Raw genomic sequence first — 16269 nt, 5'->3', positions numbered from 1 at the left:
TATAGAGGTATGTAACTTTGATAATCTTGAGCTTGATCAAATTTGAAGCTCATAAAAACAATGCTGAACTTGGTCTTGGAGATAAAAACCTCTGAGTCATGTACCAGTTGACATGAAATATATTTTAGCAGAAGAAGCATGACAAGAAATAAGACACAGGCATTAATTAGAAAACAATATAACTGATCAAAGTGCATTTCTCGCCTTATAGCTACGGAGTTACGTAGCCTACTGGGATTGTTATCGTAGTTACCATTCAAAATATTTCACGTTACTTCAAACTAATATTTGGTCATGTTAGGAATGATTCAGCGACCTTACTAAAGGGAGGTAAGAAAAATTTTGTTTAATTATCAGACCACAAACACTTAGATGACTGCTTTCCTAATATTATGAGGCCTCCAAATTCTTCATTATTTTCCAGAAGTAATATTATTATGTACTAAGCATGTGAAAGGACATCTCTATTGACGATGCTAAAAATTCAAGAATATCTTCCTAGTTTTTAAACATAGCTTTCACTGAGCGTTTTATTATTTCACTTTGCTTAGCCCCAGCATGGCATTATTAGGGTGATGAAAACTTCTAAAATAAAATTGAGACTTCAAAATTAATTTCATGATGAATTTTATTTTAAAAAAAACATGTAACAAAAAAAGACATTGATTGGTAAAGTTAATTGGTTGAGAAAAAGATTTGCCAAGGGGATAGTCATGTTCCTTTATCAACGGTAGATATTATTTATATTATATAGATTATATTAAAGATGGGTTCCCTTATTTTCATTTACGGTAAGAAAATGAAAATGCTGATGCTTAAAAGAATACAATCTAGAGGTGTTCTAATGACTTGGAAAAATACCAGTTTGTCTCACATGTCTATAATTAATTCATAATTAGCTTAATTAGAAGAGAATTACCAGCAAAATTCAAATGTGTGATCGATCAAGAAAAGTTAAAAAGTCTTTTTTAAGTTTATCCAGACTGTACGTACAGGGACATTTATGGTTGGTTAAAACTTTTAATTATATGCAATAAGGACATAATGATATGATTAAGAATACATGATAATTCATTAGAAACACCAATAAATCAAATAGTTTCCTTAATTTGACACTAAAAAAATAAGAAAACCCATCTTTTAAGAAACGTGGGGGATAGTCCAATCTGACTGAAATGCAAACCTGGGTGTTGACTTCAGGCTATTTCGGCAAGTAACTTGATCTAACAAAATTATTTTTTAGTGAAATAAAGTTGGCCTGTGAAGGTAGCTAGTTCGATTTATTCGTTGATACCTAGCGGAGTTACGTTCAGTTCATGTACAGTCATTTAAGTTTATTATATTTAAAGTTGGCCCATAATACATTCACAAGTAAGGAACTCTTACAGTGATTGGTTAAATCATATGTTACCAAGAACATGAGATGTATTACAATGCTGTCAGATCATAGATGGCAAGTAGAGTCACCTGTAGAATAAACAAGAAACTAATATTTAAGTTCGCATTTTTATCAGACTGGGAGTCTAGATTTAAGAACAAAAGAATTGGAATGGCTTAGAGTGCCATCTATGTACAAATGAACAGTGAGAAAGAAGTCATTAGAGCTAGTCTTGGTTACTGTACCTTTGACAATTATTGTAAAGTAAAACGTGTGCTATTACTTGACTATATATAAGCAATATGTCATATCACTTAACACAATATACATATATATATATAAATATGGTACATTATAAATTACACTTACAAAAATTAACAATACCATCAAATTTCATGATCTTAATTTAAAGTTCATCATCACTTTGGGATGAAGCTTGACAACAAATCTGTTTCTGGTCTAGTTGTCATAACAATCATTATGTCAAATTGACTATAAGGATTTCATTGTCTTAAAGGGACAAATGCGCCATTTTGGGAGGTTGATTTTAATCTTGAATATGTAAATAGTCTTTAGAAGTACTAGATATGTACGAAAATCGCATAATTTCTTCAAAAATATCACAAACTATTTCATTTCTTATTTCTATAGATGTCTTTTCTATATATGACTTAAATTTCGACAGTGAGCTGCGAACACTATTACTGATTGGCTACAGGTTTAGCTAAAATATTCCAGTTTCTGAAACAAAGGTGTGATTGGTCCAAAAAATGGCGAACATGTCCCTTTAATATTGTTAGAGGGGACTATGCACCAGATACAGAAAAGAATTATCTCCCTTTTTGACATTAATTTATCCTTTTTTGTTAAAAAAATTTCCATATCAAAGCACAAGTACAATCTATGCCCCTCTTAACATTGGATTGTACGCTTGCTAGTATAGCCTATCTAAACCCTCAATTACAATTGTTTATGTGGAGAACTTTGATTGGCTGTATTTGCTGGCGTACAATCCAATCAAATTGCTGCATACAAACTTCTATGATACAGTAAAAGTGTCTAATGATGTCAAAGTAGAAGACCTAGTTTGTAATTGCTTGACATTGTGAAGATGATCTAAGCTACATCATACCTATTTATACAATAATAATATAATAAACATCAAGTAATATTGGTCAATATTCATGGAAATTATCAAAATAACTTGGCCTGGATTTCGCCTTCTTTTATATCTGACAATGTAAAAACTTGTGACAAACAAACATATAACATAATAGTCTTACTTCACAGTGGTCAGTCATTCTCTCAACAAGGATGACTCATCGTTTTTGTTGTTCATAAAATAAGTTAAAACAATAATTACACTTAGCTTCCATTCTTTCTTTCAAAACAATAACCTTCATTCTAAACTCAAATTAGCTTCACTTTGGTTTCATTTTGTGTATCTAATTTATTGGGTTGTAAAGAGGTTTTGTCTAAATTTTGTAATCACTAATCCAAGGGCCTTATGGATATTTTGCAATTAGTGACGTCATCAAACACTTAATTTGAGGCACCACAGACAACTGATTGCAAATTGGAATGGTACAAATTGAAGCTACCAGTGTCTCTGATACACATCAACATTTTAGAAAACCTCTTTACAATCCTTTTAAGCAAATTGTTTCAATTAATCAGGGAAAGATCAAGTCTAATGATCACCTGATCCTTATAAATTTATTGCCAAGAGGAGAAAGGATCATTGTGAGCCTAAGTTGTTATCCAAGTAAAATACTGTTCCTTATGTCAGAGATTTATAACATCAATTTCACTGACGATTGCTTCTATATCAATATCTCATTCCCTATCCTATAATTAGCAGATCAGCTGAATAATTGACAAATCAGTCAGTCAACAATATGACTAACACACAGATATCTCAATGTACAAAATTGCCTAATACCTGCCAGATAAGATGTAAACCTTCATTTTTTAAACTCTGATTGATAATATTTCACAATTTCAACTATTAAATTGGCTTCATATCTGTTTGACACAGTCATTCAAAAGATTGATACACTACACTGTGTTGAACAACTTCCAGGCCAATGGAAGTAAGGATATTAAAATGAAAATGAATCCAAGCTGAAAATATGATGACAACAATGACAATATTTAAAAAAGCAGAGAGTTTGTAAGACTGATCACCGATGGTTGGCTTCGTTCAGTAAACACACCTCCAGCTAAAACCCTGGTCAAGGAAAATCAAAACAATTACATTCATACCAGTAATTCTCTCCACAATGTCTGAAACTATATCATATTTCTACCATGTTTTATTTTAGCATACAAACCTCCTATTTAAGACTCAGATAATAAATTTTCTAACCATTTTATTTGATTTAGACCAAACTTACATTCTGTTGTTTACTAGGTTTTATTTTTAATATAGCCACTTAGTTAGGGTCTAAAGACAGGCCTCTAAAACATTCATCCTTTTGACCTAACCTTGCTGTAACCAATCAAATTTCTGCCCTCTCCTCTGGTATTCTGTGAGAGAGTGAAAGAAATTGATAGTGTTGTGAAGAATATATAACAGAACCCGACTGTTGCTACTTTGAGTTTCACACTATGCAATCTTCAGGCGAGTACAGACATAAAGCTGAAATAGTCCAGCTGATTGTAAATCACACAGCATGGAACTATTTCTATATCACTCTATAATTGATGTATTGAGCACTATTTTAACAGTAGTATTTCTGTATTGCTCTACAATTGATGTATTGAGCACTATTTTAACAGTAGTATTTCTATATCGCTCTACAATTGATGTATTGAGCACTATTTTAACAGTGGTATTTCTGTATTGCTCTACAATTGATGTATTGAGCACTATTTTAACAGTGGTATTTCTGTATTGCTCTACAATTGATGTATGGAGCACTATTTTAACAGTGGTATTTCTATATCGCTCTATAATTGATGTATTGAATACTATTTTAACAGTGGTATTTCTATATCGCTCTACAATTGATGTATTGAGCACTATTTTAACAGTGGTATTTCTGTATTGCTCTACAATTGATGTATGGAGCACTATTTTAACAGTGGTATTTCTGTATCGCTCTACAATTGATATATTGAGCACTATTTTAACAGTGGTATTTCTATATCGCTCTACAATTGATATATTGAGCACTATTTTAACAGTGGTATTTCTATATCGCTCTACAATTGATATATTAAACACTATTTTAACAGTGGTATTTCTATATCTCTCTACAACTGATGTATTAAACACTATTTTAAAAGTGGTATTTCTATATCTCTCTACAACTGATGTATTGATCACTATTTTAACAGTGACAATATTTTGTAATGTTAAAAGGATACAGTTCTCAAGCCTCGTTCTACTGGATCAACCAACATAATACCATGTGGTACATAAATAGTTTTATTTTGATCTTCTATATATCTCTTAACTTTCTTTAAACACTGAAATAAAATGAAACAGAATAGAGTTTAATTACTACTTATTCAAACCAGATTGGCCTGATGAAGACAGGGAATACCATGCAGTATTTTCAATTCTAAACTGTTAAATTTTACGTGCAAATCTTGTAGCCATGTCAGAAGCTCTGACCTGCATCAGACATTGAACCCTAGATGTCCATATTAACAACAGCAATATATGATGTTTGCAGTATATTATTCAATATGATGTCTTTAGTAAATCATTTAGTATGATGTTTGTAGTACATGCATATCACTTAAAACGATGTCTGTAGTAAATCATTTATCAGGATGTCTGTAGAAAATCATTAATATGATGTTCGTAGTAAATCATTTATTAGGATGTGTGTAGTACTAGTAACTCATTTATCATGATGTCTGTAGTAAATCATTTAATATGATGTATGATGTAAATGTACTTTCTGTTTTCTTATGCATGTTGTTTTTGTACGTTCTCCAATTGTCAAAGAAGTATGTAAAAGTTTGCATGAATATAATTTACCCCTCTTTCTATTATCACAGTATCAGATTTTTTAATGATACAACTAAAATATGCTGTCGAGCAAGAAGGTTTGTCAACATTAATAACTCACTGTATCAGCATTTCATAGTTATATTGTTGAAACTTCAGATACCTGAGCTTTTATTTATTTATATAAGTATAAACAATATTTATGATAAACATATAAACAACTTATTGGCTTATTGTAGCCTATGTCACCCCTCTCCCATGTGCTTCCATTTACCTTTTCATAATAAGTATCCATACAGAGATAAGCTAAGTAGGCTGTCAGACAGGCAAAACAACTTTCACAATATGTTCTCATCGATAAGCTCTCTGCCTCCCCATAGATTTCATTGATCGTGTTAATAGTTGACTGGAACTGTGATTCTTCAACCTGAAAATAGCAACAAATAGGAATATGAGTTTTATATAAAACGATTCCATTACTAATTGGAATGTATACCTAATAGAATGAGTAACATGTACCAATTTTTCATGACTGAGATGGGAATAATGAAAAAAGAACACCATATGGTGTGCAATGAAGGAAATTCAACCACAACATACTAACTTCGTGGATTTCATGTCACGAGTGAGGCAATATCATATAAATTTAAAAGACAATGTAAATAATTTCTGGATTTTCTTAAACTTTAGTCAGTAACAGTGGCTAGTGATCTTCATTCTCCCCATTTTCAGGTTTTCTGCCTTAGTTAAAGTTATCTTCGCTTAAAGAAATTATTTCAACAACTCTCTTAAAACAGCAAGACCTGTCTCTTCAAAAGACAATCTCCAGTTGTAAATTTGTCAATGTGTAGAGATTAGAATGATAGAAAATTACAAGTTACTATTCAACTGGGTAAAAGTTTTGTAAAGTAATGGCTGGGTGTCATAAACAGGATTTCAAAGCTTACCTTTCCTCTAAGTTCTGGTGGGAATTTATTTTGAAATTTGACAGCTGTACCTTCAGAGAAATCTCTCTGTATAAAAATCTTAATACATTGATTGGATGGCAGAGATGTAATGGCATCCATATTCATCATTGTTGTTGTATGGTTTGTATCTAGATACTGTACACCAAAAACTTGTAGGCCTAAGCTTACAGCTGGAAATCAACCAGTTTTTCTACCGATATCTGACGATATAAGCTTACTATCTACAAAATAAGTATAGAGCAATATAGTGAACTCAAAAATTGGCTTTTAAAACAACTATTTCACAATAATTTTTACTTATCAAAGGTACGGTAACTTATTAGATGAAATGATTAACAATATTACGGAGAATATCAATATTGATAAATCAATTTCTTTTCTAACAATAAATTGAATTGAATTGACTTAACTAAAATTATAACTTAATGGCCAGGTACTGCTTTCTGACTATATTGAGATTTGAATTGAATTTTCCTCCCCATTTCATATATTTTCAAAATAAACTTTTCATTCGTATATCATTTGTCTTAGATTGTCTTCGGCTCAGTGATTTTACATTTAAAATAGATACACTTCCCTCCCACCCAAGAAAATTCCCCTCTGTAATATTATGTTTACAAATAATAACCTTACCATTGGTTAACATTTTCCTCAACTGTTAGTCAATCGAAGAAATTAATATTTCAATTCTGAATTCCTATGAAAATGATTGCCAAAATTCAGTTCAGTAAACTGTAAACAGTGTATTCAGAAAGCAGGCCAAGGGCACAAACTAAAGATCATGGTTTACCACTGATTATGATACTTCAGTGGCAAATAAGCCCATGATAATATATGAAAATATTTTTCTCTTGAAAATGATTGCCAAAATTCAGTTCAGTAAACTGTAAACAGTGTATTCAGAAAGCAGGCCAAGGGCACAAACTAAAGATCATGGTTTACCACTGATTATGATACTTCAGTGGCAAATAAGCCCATGATAATATATGAAAATATTTTTCTCATGACTAATATAAACCAAGATTAAGACGAGTGGTCAGCAGTAATCCATTAAGTTAATTGGTTGGTGGGTATGTCGACATTTCACAGACACCAAAACATAAATCATCGAAAAAACACTTCATTTCTGTGGAATTTTGAGTAAAACTACTATTCTTATACCTGTCGATTAATTCATTCGAAATAATCGGATTCTTATGACAAAATTACGTCTGTAAATCTTCTATTTTAGTCCATGAAAATGACAATAAAAAATTTCTAAGATAAATAAATATTTATCTCTTCCTGTCCGCCATGACGAATTTTCCAGTGATTTGATTGGTTAAAAAATGCAACCTTCATCCTGCAGACGAAGCAAGATGGCGGCTACCTGCAAGGTCTTGACGAGGTTAACTGGTAATAATCGGCTTAAATATAGATTAATCTATAACAATATTTATTGTCATAGTGTGAATTTGTGCAGCTATACTTGCTTTACGTCTGCGTAACATCTAAAACGTCACATCTACCTTCATTAAAATGCAATTTACCCGTCATTCATTGAAAACATCTCATTCCAAAAGTTATCTTTTCTTGATTCTTGAGACCATTAACAAAAATCACAAGTTGGGTGGTTACTGTAGGCTGTAGGCTGTAGGCTATCTTTCTGTAGCAACCAAGTTTACAATATAACGTTATATGGCTAGTTCATGGCTGTTGGTTATTTTTTGAATTAAAAATGTGTATTGTTAATCTGTAATGCTCAATCGTAAGGATAGACCTATCTAATCTATAAGATTTAGGCCACATGATAGTGAACGAATTTATTAAAAAAAAACCATTTTCACATTCCAAAGGAGGTTCTATAACATGCATGTGCCCCCCCCCCCTTTTTTTTTTTTAACTCATTCAGTGTCGGCACCAGCCCCCAAAATGTGGCAACTCTTTGGAGGCACCTGAGATGGTGAATTGAATTGATAAGGTGCATTCTGGCACATCTTTTGGGGCAAAAAACATAAAAAAATCATATTTTTAGTTGTGTTAAATATAAAGTGGGAGTGCAGATCAATTTTATAGTGGGGTAAATAAGAACTGCCAGTGAATCCTTTCAAAAGTGTCCCAATACAGTAAGTAGTATGTCAATTGTCAGTTTGTCAAACCCTGGTATGATACAGTGTGCTTAAATTTGTATTTTTCAGGAGGATTTTCAAGAGCATCTGGTTCAGTAAGGAATGTTTATACCCAATCCAGAAAGAATTTAGCCATCAATAAAAACACCAAAGTTATTTGTCAAGGCTTCACTGGAAAACAAGTATGTATGAACATGATTCACAAAAGTTTTATATTTTTAAATCTAAAAGGTAGGCACGATATATTGTTGAATTGATGTGTCGCGATACGACATGGCACGATATACATATCAAGAGGCCATGTATCGAGACTCAACGATACCTCTCAATCGGATAAAAAATTATCAATTTTTTTATGTTGGTGAAAGGAATCTTCACTAACTTGACTGAAATTGTTGACATTTATGGTGGACATTAACCACTCATTGTCAACTACATTACCAGATATCACAGATATAAAGTTATGAATTAATTTAACCATTATCCATTATGACTGTGTATTGCATTATGTATTGTACCTAGTTTTCAATAACCAGCACTATTGAAAGGCTTATATTTTGAATGAAATGATTTATGCCAGCTGGTATGGAAATGTGACTTTAAATGTGAAAATTTAACTAAATTCACAGGAACAAACATTTAAACTCAGTAGACACTGGAAGAAGGGCATCAATGACACATAAATTCTAGAATATGAAAGCTCAAATCTAAATGGCAAAATCAATATTATATCAACACAGATGTTAATTTCATGTTTGTGATATTTCAGGGCACATTTCACAGTCAACAAGCTATAGATTATGGAACGAGACTGGTAGGCGGGGTATCACCTGGAAAAGGAGGCTCAGTTCATCTTGGACAACCCGTCTTTAATAATGTAAAAGAGGTGGGTAAAGGAAAGAAAGAAACAACTATATTTTGCAATGAAACAACTTAGGTTCATTAGAATACTTTGTTACAGTTGATCATTTGTCAAACTCAAACCTCTTGACATTGATTTTTCTTGGATTATCAGTACCCTATTTACGGCTGGGTCAACTGGAATTCAAAGTGAAGATAGCTTATTCAAGATCATCAGTGATGAGTGAAATTGGTCATCAAATGATGTTAAGTGCTTCCGCATGGATTCCGTTGTTTGCAACGTTTTTTCTTGTCATAATTAAAAAATTATTGTGATAAGTTCCCTCCCTTGACTATTTGAAATTGGAGAAATATATTTTCTTCAGTTAGGTCCCTTGAACTTTTTAAATTCGCATCAAGTGGCTATTTCTTCATTTGGCGCGTTCCTATTTGTAGTGTGTCTTGTGTATGTTAAGCAGCTATGATGGGTGTGACACCAGGCATGCTAACTCTTCTAGACGCTTGATGCCACTAATTATGAAATACCTACTCACTTATGATTGATATACTTCCTCATGTGGAAAGTTCATTAGCTACCAATGTTTCTTCAGAATGTTGTTATGGATTTCGTGTTCTGTTTTGCGGTTTGGATCCTTAATATTTTGTTTATTTATTGAGGAAACCAATGAATTTTGAAATAACGCCCAGTTTTTAATTGTTTTTTGTAGGCTCGTGAAGCAACAGGAGCTGATGCAACTGTAATTTTCGTCCCACCCCCATTTGCTGCTGCCGCTATCCTAGAAGCTATTGATGCCGAAATGCCTTTAATAGTCTGTATTACTGAAGGTATACCACAACAAGATATGGTTCGCGTTAAACATAAACTTATTCGACAGGGGAATTCACGACTTATAGGTCCAAACTGTCCTGGTATTATTAAGGTATGTACCAGTCTGTATACACTACATTGAAATTCTTTCTGATATATATATTCATATATATTGTCCCAGTCAGTAAGTAAATTCCCAAAAAGAGTGTAATTGTCTAAATGTAAGACCTCTATCTGTGATTTAATTTTGCAGCCTGGAGAATGTAAAATAGGTATTATGCCTGGTCATATACATCAACGTGGACGAATAGGTAAGTATTGTTATATCTCATTCCATTTAAAGATGGGTTCCCTTATATTCATTTATGAAAATGAAAATGCTAATACTTATATGAATATAAAGTAGAGATGTTCTTATGACTTGGAAAAATACCAGTTTGTCTCACATAAATTAGAAGAGAATTACCATCAAAATTCCAATGGATGACTGATCAAGAATGGTTAAAGAGTCTTTTTTTTTTGTTTATCCAGACTGTACATACATGGACATTTATGATTGGTTAAAACTCTTAATTATATGCAATAAGAACATAATGAATTGATTAAGAATACATGATAATTCATTAGAAACATCAACTAATCAAATAAATAATTTTAATTTAAATTAATTTGACATTATTAAATAACAAGTATTCTATTCCTGAACTTTATTGTTCACAATGTTTCAACAATTTACATTGTCATCATGAGGTGAAATAGTTAAACAGGGCAAAGCAATATTGGATTTAGTGGATATAGAAGTTAGGTTGGTTGAAAGGTAACAAGTTACTATTCAAGTGGCACAGTTTTTATAGGAATTCCTCTATTTTTCTGGCTGTTGGTATTTTTTTTATTTTTGAATAAAACCTTTTAAAATTTAGTTTTAGGAATGAAAAGATTTCTGTGAGGGAAATGACTTTCAAAGCAACTTAAAATGGTTAAATCTCCCCCTATACCTCACATGAGAGTCTGTGGCCATCTTTACCATCAGCTGATATTTTCCATTTTCTCTTTATTTTTTTCGTTCCTCACTTTGATCCCTGTATCAAGACCCTGTTTGATTCCTTCTATCTTACATCAGGGACTGTTTGATTCCTTCTATCTTACATCAGGGCCCTGTTTGATTTTTTCTATCTTACATCAGGGACTGTTTGATTCCTTCTATCTTACACCAAGGCCCTGTTTGATTCTTTCTATCTTACACCAAGGCCCTTCTGTCGAACATAAGAGACTGTTTGATTGATTGTAGGTATTGTGTCAAGATCTGGAACTTTAACATACGAAGCTGTACATCAGACAACAGAAAAAGGATTGGGTCAGAGTTTATGTGTTGGTATTGGTGGAGATCCTTTCAATGGAACTAACTTTATAGATTGTTTAGAAGTATTTTTAGCCGACCCTGGCACTGATGGTATGGTATAGTTTTTAACTTTTTATACCCCCACATGAAATAGGGGGCGTATATTTTCTTCACCTACGTCCGTCCATCCATTCACAATTGAACGCAAACACTCTAGAGGGCACAATTCTTGACTGATTTTGACGAAACTTGGTATGATTGTTTGTAATCACCCAAGGATGAACCCTATTGAAAATCAGAAAAATCTAAAAATATTTAGTATGAGTTATTGCCCTTGTTCTTAAAAATGTGTTTAAGTTTTAGCTTGTAAACTCTCTAGAAGGCCCATATCTTGACAGATATTGACGAAACTTGGTATACAGTATCGTTCAAAAGAAGTGTAAGACTGGTAATTGTTACTTTACTGCCAAATATTTTTATTTAAAATCAAAGCTGCCAGTGGACGTATATTACCTTGCCTGGCAGTTAGACACTCCAATTTTAGTGGAATTGCAGGAATCCCAAACATCTGATTGAAACTTGGAATGGAGCAAATCGATGCTAGCAGTGTCCCTGATACACAATAAAAATCTAGAAAAACCTCTTTATAATCCCTACGTAGCTTACATTAAGTTAAGGCACAGAATTACGTTTGGTTTTAAAAAGAGCCAGTCTGGATTCAACAGTTGAAATTAATTATTATTGATTATAAATTCAGGTATTGTGTTAATTGGTGAAATTGGAGGTCAAGCAGAAGAAAAAGCAGCTGAATATCTTAGAAACAATAACAGGGTATGTATTTGTATTAAGGCTGTAACATTTCACTGATGATAAATCGCGATTCTTTTTAATGCATTGCGTTTGATAAAAATCATAACTAGAACTGTTCTAATAACAGTACTGATGCAGGGCGGGTTACGACATTCAGGTACATACGGAGATGGTCTATTGCAATTACATTGATGTAAATACTTTTTCTGCATCTCTAAATGCAAATGTCCAAAAGTGCTTGGAGTTTAAAGTATATTGACTAGGAATAAAAGAATGTTTGTCAATTAATAAAGACCAAGTTTGATGAAATCCGGATAAGAAATAAGAAATGTGGCAATGCGCGTGCGCACATTACAAATTCGATATTTCCATCTAATTTTTAATTGGATTATACACATACCTAGCACGTTTGATTAAATTTGGATAAGAAATGAGAAGGTTGGTAATGCGCATGCGCACAACAAAAATTCAATATTTCCATCAAATTTAGAATTGGATTATACACATACATACCAAATTTGGTGAAATTCGGATAAGAAATAAGAAAGTAGGTAATGCGCATGCGCAAAACAAATATTCAATATTTTCATCAAATTTAGAAGTGGATTATACACATACATACCAAATTTGGTGAAATTCGGATAAGAAATAAGAAAGTTGGCAATGCGCATGCGCACAACAAAAATTCAATATTTCCATCAAATTTAGAATTGGATTATACACATACATACCAAGTTTGATGAAAATCGGATAAGAAATAAGAAAGTTGGTAAATTAAGTGGGGGTATCCCTTTAATGTGCTTCTGTAAGCTCAACTTACAGTATAGCATGGTTCAATCCACCCGAGAGCTTATTTATATACCACAACTGGCCATAAAACAGTCATATAAAACAAATATAAAACGGAGGGTATCTTTAATCAACTAAAACTTTGATTTCTATTGGGGTTGACAGCCAGGTTAATCTAATTAGCCTATTTATCTAATAATAACCCCATGTTAAGTGAATGGAGTTTTGAATTTGCATGTAAGGTATGCATGTATTATATCTATGGAAAGCTCAGAATCTCTACATTACAAAATCGAAAGAATTATTGCCATATCTCTATTAGGGACTGAGATATAGCACTTTAAAGGCTCCAAATGGTCCATATTTAGACCCCTATAAAATGGGAAAGAGTTGTCTGACCCCAAAGGTCAAAAGGTCATCAGATAGACAAAGTCACAAATTATCATCACAGTTAATATGAAGGTCATCAAAGGTCAAGGTCACAGGATATACGACTTCTAACTTTGAAAAAAAACATCCGTTCGTATAAAAAAGGCAAAACCGAAAATCAAAATTTTGCTTCCCACGAATTTTAGACAAACATTTATAGTATCGTTTGACACAAAAATGACACAAATCGGTTAAAAAATGGCTTCTGCATAGGAATTTTCGCAAAATGAGGCAAACCAAAATGGCGGCCTAATTATTACTTCCGGTAAGTATTTTTTTAGTTTAATAGGTTTGTATTAATGACACTAATATCATGCATATGTTAGTTTGGGCATAACTCAATTCCAATGGAAGTGACGTCACCGGAAGTACTAACTTCGAAACCGGAAGTGATGCAAAAATTTTGAATGCATTTTTTTATTCCCCCATGCTGGCTGTCTACACTGTATAAGTTTCAAATCTGTCCGACAAATAGCATATTTCGATTAATTTCGACAAGAAAAAGTATCGAACTAATTTGCGAAAATCAAATTTTTTCAACTGCCATCATGTGTCCATTGTTATAAGAAGTAGAATAAAGGAAACCCTAGCAAAATCGGTCAATAATTACGCCCACTAGAGCCCACTTTCTGTTTGTTGCTAACGTTGCTTCGTGTTGCTCAGAAAATTTTCGTTTTACATTCAGTACGCAGTTAGCCACGAGTTAGAAAGTGTGGCGAAATCCGTTTTTCCATAACTGTTGCTGTTTCCGAGAACTGAGCTCCCGGAATGAAGAAAAAAAAAAAAAAAAAAAAAAAAAAATGCCCTGCAATTATTTATTAGCCCCTTTTAATAACAATGACACAGAATCCTTGTGTTTGTCATGATTTGATTATTAAAGTGATACTACATCTTAGAATGAACATCAAATTGAATTTGCGAAATGGTCAATATGAATATATATTCATCAGTGAACTTACCTGGTATCATAAAGTTACAACAGAATCTATGTAAAATCTGGAAAATTGGAAAATTCACAAACGAAAAACCCTTAATCATGATATTAAGCGTTTTTCAATAGTTAATTGTATATTTATGGATAATTACTAAGTTTTTTGGATTTATTGGATTATATAAGGATCCTGTTATATCTACTGGCTCTTATTCGCCAAGTTTCAAATTCAAATGCTCTATCACAATTCTTTACTTCTTGATTCATGGCAAAATTCTGCTATTTTCTCAGTCCTTACCTAATAAATGAATCGTGATACTTATTTCAATATATTGAATCGTTTAATGAATATCAGATCACTTAATCAATAATAGTTGCAGCCCCAGTTTGTATGGTTACATTATTGCTGTCCCTTATTACATTTGTATATCCTTCTACCGCCTTCAACCCTAATCCACATGTTAGATATTTTTGACATCAGAATTTATACCGTTTTATACTGGAATTATATATGTCATTCTATGTAGACATATTCATAGCTAAATATTGTCCAATCAAAAATGGCCCTTTCTTTAATGGTAGTAAATTTCAGCCGAACAAAACAAATCACCTGTTATGACGCTTTGTTTGCGAACGTAAAGCAGCTTGCCATTACATATTTTGATTAAAGAATTGAGAAAGATTTTCGTTAGAGAATTGAACCCGAGAGAAAATCAAACCTTACTTATTTATTTGGAAAGAATGTTTTCTTATATCTTCAAATGAGCGGTGGCAAAGTGATATTTTTCTTTTTTACATGACCTCATTTCCGTTCTACCGTTCTGATTGATCAGATTCAAATAACACCAATCTCATTTCCACACCCCCAAAACAAAGTGTAGTGGACTATATTTATGGCTTGTCTTCTGGATGTACATGAATACTTTTGCTGGACTGGATACACTAAGAATTTCTTAATATATTTTATTTTGTCTCTTGCAGGGTGATAATGCAAAGCCTGTAGTCTCATTTATTGCTGGTGTGACTGCACCTCCCGGGAGAAGAATGGGGCATGCAGGAGCTATTATTGCTGGGGGTAAGGGAGGAGCTGAAGATAAAATTGAGGCACTGAGGGAAGCAGGAGTAGAAGTGACCATGTCGCCTGCTCAGTTAGGATCTACCATGATACAGGTAGGTGATAGAGTTACATGGGTAGTCACAAAATATGCTTTATCACATGAGACCCTTGCCATTAGCAACATCATCAAACACTTAGTTTTAATGGAATTGCAGGAACCATAGATGTCTGAATGGTGCAAATTGATGCTTTAATTGTCCCCAATACACATAAAATATTTAGAAAACCTCTTCACATCCCTTAAATAGATTTTGCTCCTCTCTACCTATATATATATATATTATATTTATTTTTCAGGCGATGAGTAAATCGCGTAAGTTATAAAAGAAGACGAGAGAGAAAATGTTATCTGATTAGAGAATATTGATTTAATAATATACTGTCTTACTGACATATTGATTTCACAATGAAATTGTATATATATATATACATACAGCCAGTTGTTGTTATTTTATTAAGACACGTGTTTTACTCCTTCACTGCAATAGACCCCTTCCCAACTGAATAGTAAGTCTTGTGCAAACAAAAATACTTTAGGAATCCCCAATTTACGTTTTCACGATTATGCTACTGAGGAGAAAACTATGAAATTTGGTGCCCAGGAAAATAAAATCATCCATTTCCACTTTATCTACACAGGTGGTATGATATATCGTCGAACATGGGAGAAGTCTGGGTCCCATGTCTCATAAAAAAAAATCACTCAGTAAAAGCACTCGGACACATTAAGAAAACAACAACAACGCAGCAGTTGTGGCGTAGGCGGG

The 16269-nt window shown here is 32.7% G+C and overlaps 2 protein-coding genes across 2 annotated transcripts; one reads left to right on the top strand and one right to left on the bottom strand.

Annotated features, from left to right (window-relative positions):
* Positions 1-2945: 2945 nt before the first annotated feature.
* On the bottom strand, positions 2946-7612 carry LOTGIDRAFT_233845 (hypothetical protein). The gene is made up of 5 exons (XM_009060781.1): positions 7472-7612; positions 6290-6531; positions 5617-5769; positions 4751-4852; positions 2946-3600 (listed from the first exon to the last, which is right to left on the bottom strand). The coding sequence occupies exons 2-5, from the start codon at positions 6416-6418 to the stop codon at positions 3562-3564; spliced, it is 423 nt and encodes a 140-aa protein (XP_009059029.1). The 5' UTR covers positions 6419-6531; positions 7472-7612; the 3' UTR covers positions 2946-3561.
* A 41-nt stretch (positions 7613-7653) lies between these two features.
* LOTGIDRAFT_218036 (hypothetical protein) lies at positions 7654-15940 on the top strand. Its single transcript, XM_009060780.1, has 9 exons — positions 7654-7705; positions 8488-8600; positions 9188-9304; positions 9987-10199; positions 10341-10398; positions 11376-11537; positions 12184-12257; positions 15367-15555; positions 15800-15940. The coding sequence occupies exons 1-9, from the start codon at positions 7669-7671 to the stop codon at positions 15824-15826; spliced, it is 990 nt and encodes a 329-aa protein (XP_009059028.1). The 5' UTR covers positions 7654-7668; the 3' UTR covers positions 15827-15940.
* The last annotated feature ends 329 nt before the right edge of the window (positions 15941-16269 follow it).

This window comes from Lottia gigantea (assembly GCF_000327385.1).
Source record: "Lottia gigantea unplaced genomic scaffold LOTGIsca_44, whole genome shotgun sequence".
Classification (NCBI taxonomy): domain Eukaryota; kingdom Metazoa; phylum Mollusca; class Gastropoda; family Lottiidae; genus Lottia; species Lottia gigantea.
Note: the sequence above shows the minus strand (reverse complement) of the source record. Positions and strands in the feature narration are given on the sequence as shown.

Bases quoted from the DNA above. Each gene is read 5' to 3' on its own strand.
- LOTGIDRAFT_233845 (XM_009060781.1), bottom strand. From the start codon at position 6,418: ATGATGAATATGGATGCCATTACATCTCTGCCATCCAATCAATGTATT. The intron at 5,770-6,289 runs GTAAGCTTTGAA...TGCTATTTTCAG, and splicing joins CACCAGAACTTAGAGGAAAG to GTTGAAGAATCACAGTTCCA. The intron at 3,601-4,750 runs GTATCCTTTTAA...CCAGGGTTTTAG, and splicing joins TAGAACGAGGCTTGAGAACT to CTGGAGGTGTGTTTACTGAA.
- LOTGIDRAFT_218036 (XM_009060780.1), top strand. From the start codon at position 7,669: ATGGCGGCTACCTGCAAGGTCTTGACGAGGTTAACTG. The intron at 9,305-9,986 runs GTGGGTAAAGGA...TGTTTTTTGTAG, and splicing joins TCTTTAATAATGTAAAAGAG to GCTCGTGAAGCAACAGGAGC. The intron at 10,399-11,375 runs GTAAGTATTGTT...GATTGATTGTAG, and splicing joins ACATCAACGTGGACGAATAG to GTATTGTGTCAAGATCTGGA.